At 40.8% G+C, this 17,914-nt stretch overlaps 1 protein-coding gene across 1 annotated transcript; it reads left to right on the top strand.

Annotated features, from left to right (window-relative positions):
• The first annotated feature begins 3,656 nt into the window (after positions 1-3,656).
• On the top strand, positions 3,657-10,619 carry LOC139736112 (uncharacterized). The gene is made up of 5 exons (XM_071646843.1): positions 3,657-3,906; positions 4,556-4,711; positions 5,798-5,890; positions 6,190-6,349; positions 7,254-10,619. Exons 1-5 carry the CDS (start codon positions 3,757-3,759, stop codon positions 7,868-7,870), a joined length of 1,176 nt encoding a protein of 391 aa, XP_071502944.1. The 5' UTR covers positions 3,657-3,756; the 3' UTR covers positions 7,871-10,619.
• Positions 10,620-17,914: the final 7,295 nt, after the last annotated feature.

The following is a 17,914-nucleotide window of genomic DNA, read 5'->3' as shown; positions in this document are numbered from 1 at the left end:
GTTGAAAGAGCAGCGTATAAATGACAATTTTGTGGTCAAAATAATCAAATTCATTACGGAAGGATACTCTACATCTAACGAGTCAGCAGAGGTAGTTTAATACATGAGAGAAGTAGATGTCTAGGTCTAATTAGATTTGGCTAAATTTAGGTAATTTAGAGCGAATGCTTGTACACTTGTTTTCGCCTCATTTTACTCGGTAGCATAGCCCAGTGAAGAATCGAACTCCATTGCGCGTAGTCCCATGCGTACATTTTCGTTCTGTATGCGCAGTGCCATAATAGAGGGTGGTCGGTTTCTATGGACACGGTGGATGTGTTTGGCACCTACTACTGGGATTCTTTATGCCCATGTGTAGATGGTTCAGCTTCCCAACAATGTCAATATGAAATTTAAGGAAGGAGGAAGAAAAGGTATTCATTTTATCTGGCCCTGCCCTTTATCTCTGCAGAACTCTTCAAGACCTGCTACAAAGGTGGATACCACTGGGCCAACCGTGGTACGGCCGTTGCAGAGGCCCAGCGCAAGAGATGTCAAGATGGTGGGGCTGTGACGGATGCTGTTGACAGGGCCTGTGGTCTGCCTGTCCTAAGATCATGGTGAGAGCTTGTGATCAACAATGGCTATTATTTTTATGAAGGAGACTCATTATTGTGTAATGAGGCCTGACTTGCTGCGACATTTAGTCCACCTACATGTATGGTGTGTTTCAATCACAGCAGTTCTTACACAGCTTTGGTACTCTATGACCAAACTTCAGCATATTCTGAAAATCATTTCAGCCTAGCATTGAAAGGACAACAGTTATGTCATAGAAGAGCTAAAGTGTCTAATGTTATCATAAATCTGTCATTTTGTTTGAATCACAATTCGCTTCTTTGGACAACTAGAAATTCATTTAGATTTAGAGAATTTGATTCATTAGTTTCCATAAATGAGACAGCTACTTTATGGCACACTTGATGTAGTTTTCAAATTCATGAAATTCTTCCGTTGAGATGTTTTCATTGCAACTGAATTGATTAGTCTGTTCAAGAGAATGATAAACCTACGATGCTAATACTCTAAAGTTGTGGCCTATGAAAATTTTAATGTGATAACTATAGTTCGTATACTTTAGGCTTGCCACTGCAGCAGTGAGACACCTGTTTGATGTATTCATTGACATGTCAATGATGTGATCACTGACATGTATACTGAATATATGCATTTCAAGTGCACTGGTTCATCAATTTTCTGATATGTGTTGATGAAGTTAAACATTTATTCTAGGAACATTCTACATTTGATAGGATAGCTGGTACTTCTCATAACTTTGTAACTTGTGTTACATCTGCATGTAGGAACTCTCTTTGAAAAGGTTGGTTACTCAAGATTTGTCTTATTTGTGTCAAGTGCTCACACTCTTGTTGTGTCTATGACCTCCATTCTATCTTGCTGATTGTTGTAGGATTCACACCAGTAGCCATGCAGACACAATTGGTAGCCACAAGCAAAGATCAGATGAAGAATGGAGGCGGAGTTTCAAGCAGAAGATGGAATGGGAATCATTCAAGAGATGCCATTCATACCATGAAGCTGTTGGATGGGTAGGCTGTGCTCTCAATTTGGGTTTTCATCGACAATATTGTATGAGCAGGAGAATGAGAATAACACTTCCACTTTGTCCCTCATGCATACACCCCTTGATCTCTAGACTACTGTATGTTACAAGTATTATTAATAGAACGATTTGCATTAGGTTTGAAAGAAGCAATGTCATTCTGCATGCTTCTATATCTGTTATGTAATTGTTTTGTTCCTGAGATGGCTTCACTTTTTTAAAGAATAAATGTTTTTGAACTGGTGATGCTTAATGAGTGGGAAAGTATTTTAATGATTTTTGTCTTCTATTCTGTGTCATCATTGTTCAGCGGAAAACATGATAAAAAAGCTGTAGATGGTCCTATTAGATGTATAGCATGCCCATTATATATTACACACTGATAAACTGTTAGATGTAGTGTAGATGTCAAAGTTACAAAGGGAGTGTTCGGGAATAAGTCCTGAAATTTAACATTGAATGCAGTAACAATATGTTTTGCTGTCTCACAGTTACATTATCAGGAATCATACACTGTTGGTGAAGTTGAAGTGCTGTCATTGTTTGAAATCACAGCTGCCTACCAGGATGAAGATATTGGAGACATAGTTTATGAAAGATTTCATTGTGATGTGTAGTCGTGTGCTTTTCATAATGTTGACATGAACAGAAGGAATCAAAATTTCCCCATGTACTGCAGGGTTCCATTATAGTTCTTGGACTCCAATTGGGCCGTCTGATAAATGCAGGAACGACAGGAGACCAACGCAAAAAGAGTGATAGCCTCCAAGGTTCTGTTGTCAAGCTGTTGCCATGTGCATCCCAGGCCCATCCTGTATCTACTACTCAGAGCATCCTCCCTAAGAAAAAGAGAGAGCGGCGAAGGCAGAGTTTTGAGAGCTGTGGCTCTTCATCCCCGGAGTCAGAGTCTGATGCTTCTAGTGAAAATGATGCCTGGAATGAAGAGGTAACACCCACTTTGGGCTTTACTTCAGCATCTTACACCATCCTTAATTGCATTCAGACAAATTCCTAAACATTGTCAGACCAAATGCAGGTTGAGTCCTCTTGAATTGCACTTCACAACTACAGATAAAGTTGTCGTCATTTGGAAAACATTTTGCACAAAAATAGAGAGGAAAAGGCTGCGGCAGCATGAAATGAGAGGTCGTAATGATTAAGCTGACATACCGGTAGTCAAATTACTCTACGTAACAAGGCAGCTTTTCTTCATCACACAAAGTGGCCTTGTAACGGCTCAGTACATAAGAGCACAGACGATCGATCCTGAGTTCCCTGGTTCAGTTATCATGAGGGCAGCAGTTTGGATCCTAGGCAAGGTACTTTATTCTCTTTGCCTATTCGTGGGAGGCAATATAAAAGATGCTGGGCAAATGGTTGTGTGCATTCCTAGCTTTCCTAGTGGCCATATGCAATAAATCCCAATTCATTTCTACTGAACGGAACAGCAGCAATCCAAAGCATTCTTAGAAAATTTCAAAATGTACATCATGCAAATTGGCTCATACTTCATGTGACATTGAAGCTGATAAGAAGGTGGGACGAGAGCAGTAACGTTATTGAATGACCATTGTTATGAATTAGAAATTATGCGTTTTTAAAAGACAATGTGCAGATGGATTTCATAAAGAGAAATTATGTTTTGGTATTATTCAGTGCAGTTGGTGAAACTTGTGCCTGCAAGAAAAATGGCCTCTGAGTTAAATCATATTTATAAGTGTAATCTATGTCTGTTTCTTCTCTTAATGCAGCTTTCATCAGATGGAGTGGTATTCTTGGGACCCTCCCCTTCTTCTTTTCTTTCTTCTTCTCCTTCATCCCATCCTTCTTCCACCCCAATCATCCACACTATCCTCAAAACCAAACATTCTTCAGTCGATCCATCTAGCACTGTAACCTCCTCTTCTTCCTCTTCCTCTTCACACACATCCTCCCCCTCCTCCTCTTCCTCCACCACCACCTCCTCCACCACCTGCCCTACTGCTTGCTCAACCACCACTTCCTCCTCCTCCTCCTCCTTCTCCTCCTCCTCCTCCTCCTCCTCCTCCTCTTTCTCATCCTCTTCCTCTTCCATTGATGCACCCTCTTTGGCTGAGTCTCTCACCCCAACCTTTGATCGAGTCACACAGGAGTGCTGGGGTCAGGTCAATAACATGATTGGAATTCACCTGCAGTCCCAAGGGGATGAGGATGAGGCGGTGCAACATTTCCAGGCATCAAGCTCAGCAGGATATGCCAAAGGCCAGCACAACTTGGGCATATGTTATGACCAGGGAAAAGGGGTACCCCAGGATTACAAGCTGGTAGGTTCTTAACCCAACCAAGTGTAGCTCTGGTGTCCCACATCCAGTTGTATATCGCTCATGGTATATTGTAATCTCTTTCATTCATTATTCTAATGGCATATAAATGCACACTTGAAACACTTTGTACATAAACCTGTACTGTGTAATATTACATGTATATCCATATCAGGGTTCGGTTGTGCCCTTGTAAATAATATATATATGTTGTTTTCCTTATAACACTTCGCCTTTCTTTGATATTATTTTGTCTGTATTCTGTAGGGGGACTACATCTAACAAGCAGTGCTTCTAGTAGTCCCCTCCAAATTTGTACATGTTGTAATTTTATCAAAAAATATCATGAGATTTTGTATTTATTATACTCTGTATAGTTATGATATAATGTCCACTATGTGTTATACTCTGTATATTTATGATATAATATCCACTATGTGGAATATGAATAAATTTCAATTTCAATTTCAATTTCAATTTCAATTCCTGTCCCTTTGTGTACCCATGCACATAGTTATGATTAGCGAAGCCAATTCACTGGCAAGACTTCTAAGACTTACAAAATAAAAGCACTTGTTGGTATCAGGTCTTGTGATTATTCATTCAACTCATGATGTTCAAGTGAATTACCCCACTCCTTGTCTTCTCTCAGGCTGCAGACCAGTTTCGTCACGCAGCCCATCAGGGCCACCCCCATGCACAGTACAAGCTGGGTGTGTACCACCTATATGGGCAGGGTGGTGTAGAGCAGTCGGAACAACAGGCTATCGCTCTCATGATGAAGGCTGCTAGTGCTGGTGTCACCCAGGTAGATGGCCAGTAATTCTATGGGATATATCTGGTTAATGGTGTGACTGGCTTTATATAGCAAGAATATGTGACTGCATTCAACTGTCAATATGCCCATCAGATTAGCAAATGATCCTTCCATTTCCATCACTTCAGTTCCATCAGAATTGTTGAATTTCTGGATATACTCAGACAGTGTGAAATTAATGACAAACATTGCCAATAATTTAGACCCCATTTACTGTAAGTGAAAGGGCCCGGCTTGGCTGAGGCCGAGCCCAGCCTTCATTTCACTGTAAATGCGCAAAAGGCCAAATGCGGTACCAAAATCAGCCGCGCATTTGGCCAACCTCTGGAAGCCGCGGCCGAGCCCGGCCTTTTCTCACTGTAAACGCAAACTGGGCCAAATGCGGTTCCAAACTGCAACTGGCGCACTCCCAGTAATAATCGTTTGTTTACAATCAGAGTACCACTACGACAAAATATTGAAAGGTTTGAATTAAAAGCCTGGATAGAGCCCTCCACTGTAAACGGACAGAATTGCGTGGCCGAGTACTGCAATTGAGGCCAGGCTCAGCCTGGGCTCGGTTGGGCTCGGCCCATCCCTGCATTGTAAACGGGGTCTTATAGTCTGACATGCTCCTCATTAGCAAGCATTATACAGGTTCTGAAAAGCAAAGGACTGATTGTCGTGGAAAATGAGGACTTGCATGGTTCGTATGTTGCAGTTTGTGCTGTTGTAGTGTTACTTAGATCACATGAATTGGACCTTCAGTCCCAAATTGACCAAGAAATGACAATGATAAGATATAAACTCAAGGTTTCAAGGACTTGAGTTTTTTCTGCAGTACCAAGACATTGTTCATGTTCATGATTTCAGTGAATTTATATGCCATCCTTAAGGAGTTTTGAGGAAAATAGACATTAGTTTATGAAAGATGAATTTTTAAAGTGCTTATATTGAACATTAGCAGTGGATGTACATTTCGATGATGAATGTGCCATACACAGGATTTGATAAAGAGACTTTAATGGCAATACTATACACAACTTCTTGTAGGCAACAAAATTTATACATGTTTTCGATATTTATGTACTATTTCAGGCCCAGTCCTACCTTGGTGTCTACTTCATGACCAGAGAGGTTCCTGACTCAAAGAAAGCAGTTCCTTACCTGAGAAAAGCAGCTGCAAAAGAGGTGTGTTTTTACATTTCATGTCATTCTGTGAATTCAGTAGTCTGCTATTTAGGATCCTTTATAACCTTTTTGTGAATATGGTAAAAACAAAGAAAGCAAACAAACTCATACAGTGATAACTTTTCCTGTTAATCTAAAAAATGGTGTGATAGAATGTTTGATTTAGAGTGCAATCTCACACCACACTCTAGTTGACCTAAGAGTACAGTTACATGGACAAAATTGTAGAAGTTTTATTAACATTGCAAAAGATTACCCTGAACAACTACCACCTTGTTGTTTTTTCTCTTGCCTTGTAGGAACCAGAAGCACTGTATCACTTGGCTGTGTGCTATGAGTTTGGTTGGGGAGTAGTACACAATGAGGCCAAAGCTGCCAGCCTCTACCATTCAGCAAGCAAACATGACCATGCCCCAGCTCTGTATGCCCTTGGGATGTTTTACGAGGAGGGACTTGGAGGTTAGTGAGAGAAAGCTGTTTCATGCACCAAATTAGTGAACTCTTGAATAAAAGACGTAGAGCGCAAGTCCTTCTGAATGGGACCAAATTACTCTTCCTGTAATAATGGCAGATGGATTCAGTTCATTCAGTGTACTTATGGTGTATGCTTGCTATTTGATGGTGTGATGGTAGAATTATAAATGTGATGTAAGTGTGCTGTAAAAGGAGAAATTTACGTGAGGAGAAATTTTTTGCTCTTGGGCAGGTAAGATGAATTTTGCTTTTGTTTCATTCTGTGGAATCAAAATATAAAGTAGTAATATGTATAACATGCACAAAGATTGCAGGCTTTAATTTTTACGCTAGTTTCATGTCCTTCAGAATGTGTGAAAATTTCAACATTACAAAAGTTTCTACTTATAAAGTATGTTGTACATTTGAATTTGTGATTGTATAGTTTTCAATGTAGTTAAGGTTTTCAATAATGGTATAAGAAGTCATTGCTAATTTGTAGGGTCATTGATAGTGTATGAATTACATTTACGTATGCATCCCAAGGTCCAATTTAAGTATGGTTGGTGTCAATTAGCAATGGCATAGGACATTGCTTATATTTTACAGAGTGATGCATCTTTCTGTGTAATGTGCTGTTTATTTGTCTCTATGTTTTGGTATATTTCCATTTTTTTTGGACAAAAAAAAAAAAAATCATTTACCATGGCATGTAATAAAATTAATGAATCGGTGGAATTAAGAACTGAGTATGTAAAGTTCAGGGGATTATTTTTGATAATTTTAAGCCATATTGTGACAGCAGGCTATACCTCTGCTTACATGATTCCATTGTGAATGTTTTGAAGAAAAAAAAAAAAAAAACAACTTAACTGCAGCCTCACTTTGTATTGTTTACATCTTTGTACAGGATTACCTGTAGATGAATGTGAAGCACGAGCACTGTACTCCAAAGCAAGTTCTCTTGGGTTTGAGAAAGCATCACACAGACTTCTAGAGATAGACCTTGCAAAAACCAAAAAGAAGGCACCTCCACTCCCCCAGCTAAACTTAAGTCAAAGTTTTGACTCCATAATCTCAGATTCTTCGGAGAGTTCCTTCTCCAGCATCACTTCTTCAGGCTTCATATCGCATCCAGAGGTTGTTCACATGTCGCACAGTGCCCCTGAACTTATACCAAGAAGAGATGCGACCAAGACCGCCATGAACAGTGGTGGTGGTGGAGATGGTTCTCATATTCTCCACAGTCTATCCTACCTTACGCTTGTGTTTCCTCAAGTACAGAAGGGATGGTCTGTTAGCAACTTTAAAGATTTCTTGGGAGAGAGGGGCAGCTTCAGCATTGAGGATCTTCCAGGTCAGGGCATGGTCAGTGAGGGTCACATGATAAACCAGGGTGATAGGAGGGTGAGATTTCAGGTGGGTGGGGTGGCGGAGGATGAGTTTGCCCCCGATTGGTGCGATCCGATTGACTCCATGGTGCATACAACATCAGTACCCTTCAGACAGGCTGCTGTTGTCATATAATTGGGCTGATGAGTGTTGACAATAATTAATGTCAGCAAACAATCCTTAATTGTTAGTAGTGTATTCTGTTGTCATATGCCATTTAAATTTCTTGTCATGGAAGTAAATTCTTTTATTGGGTGTTTGTGGGTGGTCAAGATTAAAAGATATTTAAAAATCCTGGACCAGGACATGCTATGAATTAATTTTACATGAAATGCCGCTTTTAATTACCTTATTAAGCCCTGGCAAGTTATATCAAAATTAGAATACAGCTTCCCCATATGATGGATGGAACCATTGAAATTGCTAAACCATCAGCATAATTTATACGTTGTCCAAACTTGAATGTAAGATATACTTACAGCATGAAACAGGTCTCACTGTGAATAATTTTGAGAATCCAAGATAAGAGTTTACTACTCATTACTAGTCTTTATGCCAGACTGGAAGTCACATACCCATTGAAGACTCATTTATCAGATGAGTGAAATAGGCATCCTCGTATGTGATCTCCACAACTTACAAACTGTTTTGCATGACTATTGGGAAACAGGGAATTGATTATCTGGAGACCAAACTCTTTAGACACTAACTGGTACATATGGCATCTAGTATGTGAATACAGTCTGTAGTGGCTGTACCTGCCTAGGACTTTTGTATTTTAACTCCTTTGCAACACGCCAAGATAGGAGCTCAAATAAACTTTGACCTGTTGAAGACTAGCCCTAAGTATAATGGGGCTGGTGTCTTTGGGCAATGCATGCTATAGCAAAATCAGTTTGTCCTCCAAAGGTTAAAGTGTAAACTGTGATGTGAATTCCTCATTAAAGGTACTAGCCCACATTTGTAAACCTGCAGCAATTGGTCTCATAGTTAGCATGGAGTTTGGGTATGATTGCAGTAACACCTGTGCAAAATTTCGTTCCAATTAGTCCATTACTTTCATAAAAATAAAAGAAAATGCACCGTATGCATGCGTATAACGCTCGCTAGCTCCGGTCCACGTACGTACTACTTGCATGAGATACATGTGTAAGTTACATGTACGTACTAGTAGCTAGCCCCGGAGACCGCGCCGCAAGGCGCGGTCCTGGCGGCTACCTCGCAGCTGAGCGGGAGCAAAAATCACTGCCACATTCACGGCGACTTCACAGATAAAGCACGGCTAAATTTCTATCATAAACACAGTGACAATTAATACATTACCTTTTCGACTTGGTTTTTCTCACCCATTTATCTAGAAACTGCAAAATTTTCTACATTCTTTTAGGAGTAATAAGCGGCCTGCCCTAATGTAACAGTGGAGAGACTTGCTGCTATATCCATTAGTACGCATTACGCATGCTCTCAATGCACTGCACTGCATGCCTGCTGTGCGCCTGTGCAAGTGATTGTGAGTTTCAGTGAGCATCGGTGAGCTGAAGATATTCGCGTTAAAAGACAACATTTTCTGCATCATAAGCAATGAAATGCATCAAACAGTTGCCGAAATTAATCATTTAGGTTTAATCGACCCATGTAAGTATTCCTAGTAGTTTTTGTTGAAAAATTAAGGAAATATAGCGCCGAAACAGCACCCGTTTTGTACAACTCCTCGATCTGAATGCGAAAACGGCACAGCCCCAACGCTGCACGTTGGGGCTGGTCGCAGTTAGTACGTAGCTAGCCCGCGCTCGTAATTCGATTTTGGGTCGGGTTGACCTGGTTTGAAAATTGATTTTAAAACGATGATTTTCTCTCTTTTATCGAATGGTATAGACAAAGAGCAACAGGTGAGGTATGTTACTGTTATAACTTGTACTTGAAGTCATATTGGACCTGTTTTATGCAGTTTTGATTTTCGTGGGTTTGCAAATGTGGGCTAGTACCTTTAAGGTAAAATTTTTGTATGTAATGACATGATTTTGCATACAAAATCAAAAGAATTTGTGGTGATTTGTGGACCATCTAATGTACAATTTTCCCAGATAACACTGAAGAACAAATGTGACCGTGCACCTCAAAACGAACATAAAGTCGCACACACTGATTTTGCGTGAGGACTGAAAATAAGTGAAATGGGTCAACCTAGCCGAACTTGACTTTTTCATATTTTCTGAAAGAATGGGTCTTCTTTTACATTATGCTAAAATTTGGTATCGTAAAACAGGCAGGAAAGTGTGTTTTTTAAGCAGTTTATCTCGAACATTTTTGGTGGAATAGTGTGATTAGGTGTGTCTTTAGAATCCTGAAAAACCTTGTCCACACTCTTAACTTTCAACTCTAATAACTTTTGAAAGGATAGTGCTACTGCTTTGAAAGTTGGCATTAATTATGGAAAGAATGTGTTAATGAGGCATGCTCAATTTCAGTTTAATCTGATAATCCCTTCATTGTTGTTACTCTGGTGGTTTACTTCCTGTTTTTTGTCCCATTCATCGCACAGCCAGCACGGTTTGGTAAAGATTAAGCGCTTGAATAGACACTATACTTCAGAGCCTCTTTTCTCAGTTCCCACTTTTCCTGAGTTTGTGCTTTCTTTCCAATATTTAGATAGGTTAGGAGAGTCCATTTGATTTGAGTTATACATCATTTTAAAGCTTGAAGTCTGCTCTTTCAGAATATGGTCTTAACTAAAAATTCATGTCTGGCGACTTTTTGTTTGTTTTGAGGTGCAGGGTCACAAATATGAAACATTGGGTAATGGATAAGTTCCTCACCTTGCCTTCCACTCTCAGTGTTGTTTGAGTGCATGCTTTGAGCTCCATGAGTAGGCTTGCAAAGTGAGATGCCCCCCCCCCCCAAAAAAAAAAAAACCCAACAACAACAACAACAACAACAAACAAACAAACAAAACAAAAACCCTGCAGATTTCCCACAATCTGTGTAAGGATAAGCCTTCACCTCCAAACAGAAAATACAGTAATATATACACAAAGGCAAAAAAGGCAAGTATTTGCTGTGTTTCTTTGGCGGAAAAGAAAAATCAATGTTAAGAAGTGCTCTGGCAATGCTTGTGTGTTTAGTATGCCAAATTTCTTTTGTTTATGTTGTTGGTTATTGCACAAAATATAGTTAATGGCAAGCATACAGTTATGTCAGTGTGTGGTGCATGTATTTTTGCATGCAGGAATTTAGATACTGCACTCTTGGGCAAGTCCCGGCAATATTGAGCTCCTCTGTGTATAAGATTTGTTTTGTTTATTCAGTATATACAATGTAGTAGTATCCTTTAAAGAGTCCAATGTTTTTAAGTGTTCAATGTTTTGGCAAGCATCTCCTGTCATTTCAAGGGAAGCCAATATATTTCTGTAAGAATTCTTATTAAGTGCCGTTGTTTACCTCCCCTTTTATTTATTTATTTATTCATTTTCTTGGCTTCTTATAGTTTGATAAATGAAAATGCCATCTTTAATCTCTTTTATGATGTAACTAATCAATTGTCAAACAGTATTCGAAAGCAAGAGATTGTCCAACCTTCCTTACATAATGTTACCAAGCATCACAAACTCTAGAAAAAGTCACACCGGTCAATTTCACAGTAGGTCTGACAGTACATGTGTTTGATATGATATTTCTGTTATCTAAATTCGAACTGTGACACTTCTAAGGATAATGTGAAAGTAGGTTTTACCAAACATACACATTTGTATGTTTCTTTATCTTGCAATGTTTTTTTGTAACTTTCCTCTTGTGAGCCAAATGAAAGATTGAACTAAAGCCTTTTCAAAACAGTCTGCAGTAGCACTGATGCTTTGAAATCATTAATACAGTGTGCTTAGCAAGCATACCAAGTTTCAGGATAATCTGATAATGCTTTCATTGCAGTTGCTGTGGCATTTTGTATCTTTATGTGTGTGTGTGGGGGGGGGGGGGGTATCACACTGAATCAGTCAGTACACTACAGTAGGCAGTAGTCTACTTTAAAGCCATTTTTCCAAGCATGATAATGATAATACATGTATAGGTTGGACATTCCACCACTTTGGTTAATAACATCCAATGATTATCATAAGCGATATTTTTAATTAAGCTGAGAATCTCTCTGACAGTCTTGGTCAGTAACATCCAATATTGATGAGTTATACTTATACAACTGTTTTGAATATTTTACAATCCATGAATAAGATAATTCTAACTGGTGACGTTTTGTTGGTTTTGGGATGCAAGGTTACAAATGTATTCTGCATCTGTGAAATTGAATGCCTACCTCTTGACAATTGCACAATGATTACAGAGTCCTGAAAACACAAACACTTCCAGTATTTGATTTTATAGTACTTCCCATTTTTGAAATGTGATGTAGTTGATGCTCTTGATCTACTTTCAAAAAGTCAAAGCACTGTAAATATCTGTCTTTGTCCTGTTGTATCATGACTGTAGAAGCTCAAAGTTGATGCTATGCATCTGTGTGAATAATAGACTATGAAAAAGCAAGTAAACAGTCATTCATTTACAATGCTTCCTCACCCAAAATGCTTCAGACCAAGTCTTGTGCAGGGTTTGCTGTGCTTGTAATGTATTCTGTACATGTACAGCTTGTATGTCTATGACTGGTTTTGTTTCAACCGATACCTGTAGCTATACAGCGGACTCCCATTATAACGAAGACGTCAGGACCGGCAGTTTTCTTTTGTTATATGAAAATTTTGTTATACCCGAACAAAGAAACAATAAATAAATAAATTTTTACTTCGTTGTAAGCAGAATTTTGTTACAACCATGTTCGTTATAACGGGAGTGCGCTGTTCAGGTTTGTTGCATTGCCACTGTCATTAACATTCCTGTATTGTATTCTGTGCTTTTTGTCATAATGCTACTGATACGAGACAAGATGGAAACTCCTTTGTAGATATTCTATGCACCAATGCAGAATGCCGAGTGTCACTCTCGGCGTCACTCAGTCATCTTAATAATGCATGTAGTGTTATGATGCTGATATTTTTACCAAACGCTTTTGTCATCTTAGGAAGGATGATATAATTGTGACAATGAAGACAATAGATGTGGCACAATGCTAGCTGGGTAGGAGGAGCCTTGTCAGTATTACCAAATACATATTAGCTCATGCTGATATCACACTTGATTCATTATGTTCATCACTCCACATGGTTAGGTATGCTCAAGATTCCATTCCATGTTTGATAAACAGACAATAAAGCTGAGAAAGACCCAAGGTTGAAAGTTTCTACCACCAGCTGGCATCGTGCGACATCTATTGTCTTCATTTCACAATTACATATGTTTATATATATATATATATATATATATATATATATATATATATATACAATATGTGTGTGTGTACAATGTACATGTATAAATTTCAAAATATGTAACTATGTAAGCCTTAATAGAAATATCTGTAAGATACTTCTGTCTTATATCATGGCATAACTGTATTTCTTTAAGTGATAATCAAAGTAAATCATGCTCAGTTTGATCCTGTTCTTTTGTAGACTGCTGCAGATTGCAGCGCTGATCAGTGTAGATTTTGCATCTGCCAGGTGAGATGTCGGCTTTCAAGCATGAACATTTTTTTAAATGTATTGTGATCAATATCTGAATTAAAATGGAATATTGTAATTTAGCTTATTACTTTGAATTGCTGCTTGCATAATGATGTGTGATAATGTAACAAATTGGCTTTGGCTTTGACTTGATTTTTCACACACACACACTTTTTTTTCTTGATTGTCATGAATTTACACACACACACCCACCCCCTCCCCCCCCCCTCCCCACACACACACACATGCACAAGCAATGTCCAAACAGACAGCCCCCTCCATCTCTCATCCACCAAAGTCTCCAATATTTAATCTATTTCAATGTGCAAGTTTTCAACCATGGTCTATGTTAGGAGAAATTGAGATCTAACGCTGGCAGAAACTGTCACTTTTCTAACACAATGTCCATGATAATGAATCTACTGTATTTTTAGCTCACCTGAGCCAAAGGCTCAAGTGAGCTATTGCGATCGCCCTTCGTCCGGCGTCCGTCGTGCGTCGTGCGTCGTGCGTCGTGCGTCGTCCGTCGTCCGTCGTCCGTCGTCCGTCGTCCGTCGTCCGTCGTGCGTAAACTTTTTACATTTTCATCTTCTTCTTGAAAACCCCATGACCGATTTTCATCAAACTTGGCAGGTAGCATCCCTAGGGGGTTAGGAACTCAATTTGTTAAAATGGGCACCATGCCCCACCCAGGGGGCCCCCAGGGGGGCCCAAACCCCCCAAAATTAAGGAATCTGTAAAAATCTTCTTCTCTAGAACCAGAAGTGATAGAGCTAAGTTAATACTATGAGTTAGTACATTGATGACTGTAGTTTCAAGTTTGTTCATGGCAGAATCAGGGGTGCCCCCCTTGGGACCCAGGGGGGGGGGGGGGGTGAGGAGGGGTCCTAATGGGGCCTAAATTGTACATTTTTATCTTCTTCTTGAGAACCCCATGACCCATTTTCACCAAACTTGGCAGGTAGCATCCCTAGGGGGTTAGGAACTCCATTTGTTAAAATGGGCACCATGACCCACCCAGGGGGCCCCCAGGGGGCCCAAACCCCCCAAAATTAAGGAATCCGCAAAAATCTTCTTCTCTAGAACCAGAAGTGATAGAGCTAGGTTAATACTATGAGTTACCACATTGATGACTGTAGTTTCAAGTTTGTTCATGGCAGAATCAGGGGTGCCCCCCTTGGGACCCAGGGGGGGGGGGGGGGTGAGGAGGGGTCCTAATGGGGCCTAAATTGTACATTTTTATCTTCTTCTTGAGAACCCCATGACCCATTTTCACCAAACTTGGCAGGTAGCATCCCTAGGGGGTTAGGATCTCAATTTGTTAAAATGGGCACCATGCCCCACCCAGGGGGCCCCCAGGGGGCCCAAACCCCCCAAAATTAAGGAATCTGTAAAAATCTTCTTCTCTAGAACCAGAAGTGATAGAGCTAAGTTAATACTATGAGTTAGTACATTGATGACTGTAGTTTCAAGTTTGTTCATGGCAGAATCAGGGGTGCCCCCCTTGGGACCCAGGGGAGGGGGGTGGGGAAGGGTTCTAATGGGGCCTAAATTGTACATTTTCATCTTCTTCTTGAGAACTCCATGACCCATTTTCACCAAACTTGGCAGGTAGCATCCCTAGGGGGTTAGGAACTCCATTTGTTAAAATGGGCACCATGACCCACCCAGGGGGCCCCCAGGGGGCCCAAACCCCCCAAAATTAAGGAATCCGCAAAAATCTTCTTCTCTAGAACCAGAAGTGATAGAGCTAGGTTAATACTATGAGTTAGCACATTGATGACTGTAGTTTCAAGTTTGTTCATGGCAGAATCAGGGGTGCCCCCCCTTGGGACCCAGGGGGGGGGGGTGAGGAGGGGTCCTAATGGGGCCTAAATTGTACATTTTTATCTTCTTCTTGAGAACCCCATGACCCATTTTCACCAAACTTGGCAGGTAGCATCCCTAGGGGGTTAGGATCTCAATTTGTTAAAATGGGCACCATGCCCCACCCAGGGGGCCCCCAGGGGGGGCCCAAACCCCCCAAAATTAAGGAATCTGTAAAAATCTTCTTCTCTAGAACCAGAAGTGATAGAGCTAAGTTAATACTATGAGTTAGTACATTGATGACTGTAGTTTCAAGTTTGTTCATGGCAGAATCAGGGGTGCCCCCCTTGGGACCCAGGGGAGGGGGGTGGGGAAGGGTTCTAATGGGGCCTAAATTGTACATTTTCATCTTCTTCTTGAGAACTCCATGACCCATTTTCATCAAACTTGGCAGGTAGCATCCCTAGGGGGTTAGGAACTCAATTTGTTAAAATGGGCACCATGCCCCACCCAGGGGGCCCCCAGGGGGGCCCAAACCCCCCAAAATTAAGGAATCTGTAAAAATCTTCTTCTCTAGAACCAGAAGTGATAGAGCTAAGTTAATACTATGAGTTAGTACATTGATGACTGTAGTTTCAAGTTTGTTCATGGCAGAATCAGGGGTGCCCCCCTTGGGACCCAGGGGAGGGGGGTGGGGAAGGGTTCTAATGGGGCCTAAATTGTACATTTTCATCTTCTTCTTGAGAACTCCATGACCCATTTTCACCAAACTTGGCAGGTAGCATCCCTAGGGGGTTAGGAACTCCATTTGTTAAAATGGGCACCATGACCCACCCAGGGGGCCCCCAGGGGGCCCAAACCCCCCAAAATTAAGGAATCCGCAAAAATCTTCTTCTCTAGAACCAGAAGTGATAGAGCTAGGTTAATACTATGAGTTAGCACATTGATGACTGTAGTTTCAAGTTTGTTCATGGCAGAATCAGGGGTGCCCCCCTTGGGACCCAGGGGGGGGGGGGGTGAGGAGGGGTCCTAATGGGCCCTAAATTGTACATTTTTATCTTCTTCTTGAGAACCCCATGACCCATTTTCACCAAACTTGGCAGGTAGCATCCCTAGGGGGTTAGGATCTCAATTTGTTAAAATGGGCACCATGCCCCACCCAGGGGGCCCCCAGGGGGCCCAAACCCTCCAAATGAAGGAATCTTTAAGAATCTTCTCTAGAATCAGAAGTTATAGAGCTGAGATAATACTATGAGTGAGTACATTAATGACTGTAGTTTCAAGTTTGTTCATAGGAGATCCAGGGGTGCCCCTCTTGGGGGTAGGGGGGGGGGGTGGTTGGAAGGGTCCAAATGGGGGCCTGAATTGTACATTTTCATCTTCTTCCTGAAAACCTCATGATGGATTTTTGTCAAACTTGGCAGGTAGCATCCCTAGGTGGTCAGGATCTCAATTTATCAAACTGGGCACCATGCCCCACCCAGAGGGCCCCAGGGGGCCCCAATTCCCCCAAATTAAGGAATCTTGAAAAAATTGGGCCCTTATTGTACATTTTCATCTTCCACTTGAGAATGCCTCGTCAAAATTTGGTAGAGCTGTGAATAATTTAGATTAGTGACTGCGTAAAAGGTGAACTTGCGATACTCAGGTGAGCGCTAGACCCGCGGGTCTCTTGTTATATTATTGGTAGAGCTACTAGTATAGGATATAAACATATTCATTTGGAGGAGAGCAGCCCCTGATCAATGAACAGGCCCTGTCCTACACCATTGTTCTGGAAGAGTAAAAATACAGTAGTATTTTGAAAAATTTCTTTATATTAATGGGCCACAGTAGAAGCTTCAAAATCAGTTACAAAAGTTTCAGAAGTACACTTTGTCAAAAGTGTGTTGTAAGGTAACAACAACATGTCGAAGGACAGAAAGTTACAATTCAGCATTAAGTACTACCAAAAAAAAAAAAAAAAAATGATAAGTACCGGTAATGTCATTGGTCATCCTCGAGAACGAGGGACGAACACACACACACACACATGCTGTTGTGGATGATGAACTCTGACTGAGAGGCAAGTCTTGTTTAATTCACTCTCTTAATTCCATACATAACTTGTGTGTGTATGAGAGTGTGCATGCGTGTGTTTAAAATCTCCTTGTCTTCTCCATCCCCCCCCCCCCCCCATCTCTCACACTTCACTCTTCCTGGTCAGTGTTACAAAAAATATATATATATATATTAATATGATAATAATAAAACAACAAAACCGTCTATAGAGGGCGTATTACAATCGATTCAAGAAAAATTAATGCCAAATGCCGAAGCGCCGTTACGGCGGCAAGAATTGAGTTCGGGTGACGTGAGTTGTGTCTTTGCAGGGAAGAATACCTGGTACTATAACTGATAGTAATTCGTCACTGACGCACGTGTATTCGTATAGACCTCTAGCTTCAAACTTTTGTGGAAATCAGGCAAGTATAGAAAACACCAAAAGTAATAGCCGTATAAAAAAATCGGAAATAAATTTTATAGATTTTTTGTGCAGTCCCACGTACACATTATCATGTTAGTAGACTTGTGCCAGGGCTGGCACACAGACAGTTCATTTGAAATTGTAGAGTCTACTGTGCGTGGCAGTGGCGGTGTGGGAGCCCGACCCGTTTCACGTTCGGGCTGGTCGCAGTTAATGCTAATCATGCTAATATGATCTAGCCAGGCGTACTCTAGCCCGACCAGACGCGACTTAGACTTGTGACTTGTGTAACGGTGCAGC

This window comes from Diadema antillarum, unplaced genomic scaffold, assembly GCF_040938485.1.
Source record: "Diadema antillarum isolate AM-2024a unplaced genomic scaffold, OU_Dant_1.0 seq00000622_RagTag, whole genome shotgun sequence".
Taxonomy (NCBI): Eukaryota; Metazoa; Echinodermata; class Echinoidea; order Diadematoida; family Diadematidae; genus Diadema; species Diadema antillarum.
Note: the sequence above shows the minus strand (reverse complement) of the source record. Positions and strands in the feature narration are given on the sequence as shown.

Coding starts and splice junctions, on each gene's coding strand:
- LOC139736112 (XM_071646843.1), top strand. CDS start 3,757: ATGATTGGAATTCACCTGCAGTCCCAAGGGGATGAGGATGAGGCGGTG. Junction 3,907..4,555: donor TACCCCAGGATTACAAGCTG/GTAGGTTCTTAA, acceptor GTCTTCTCTCAG/GCTGCAGACCAGTTTCGTCA. Junction 5,891..6,189: donor GAAAAGCAGCTGCAAAAGAG/GTGTGTTTTTAC, acceptor CTTGCCTTGTAG/GAACCAGAAGCACTGTATCA.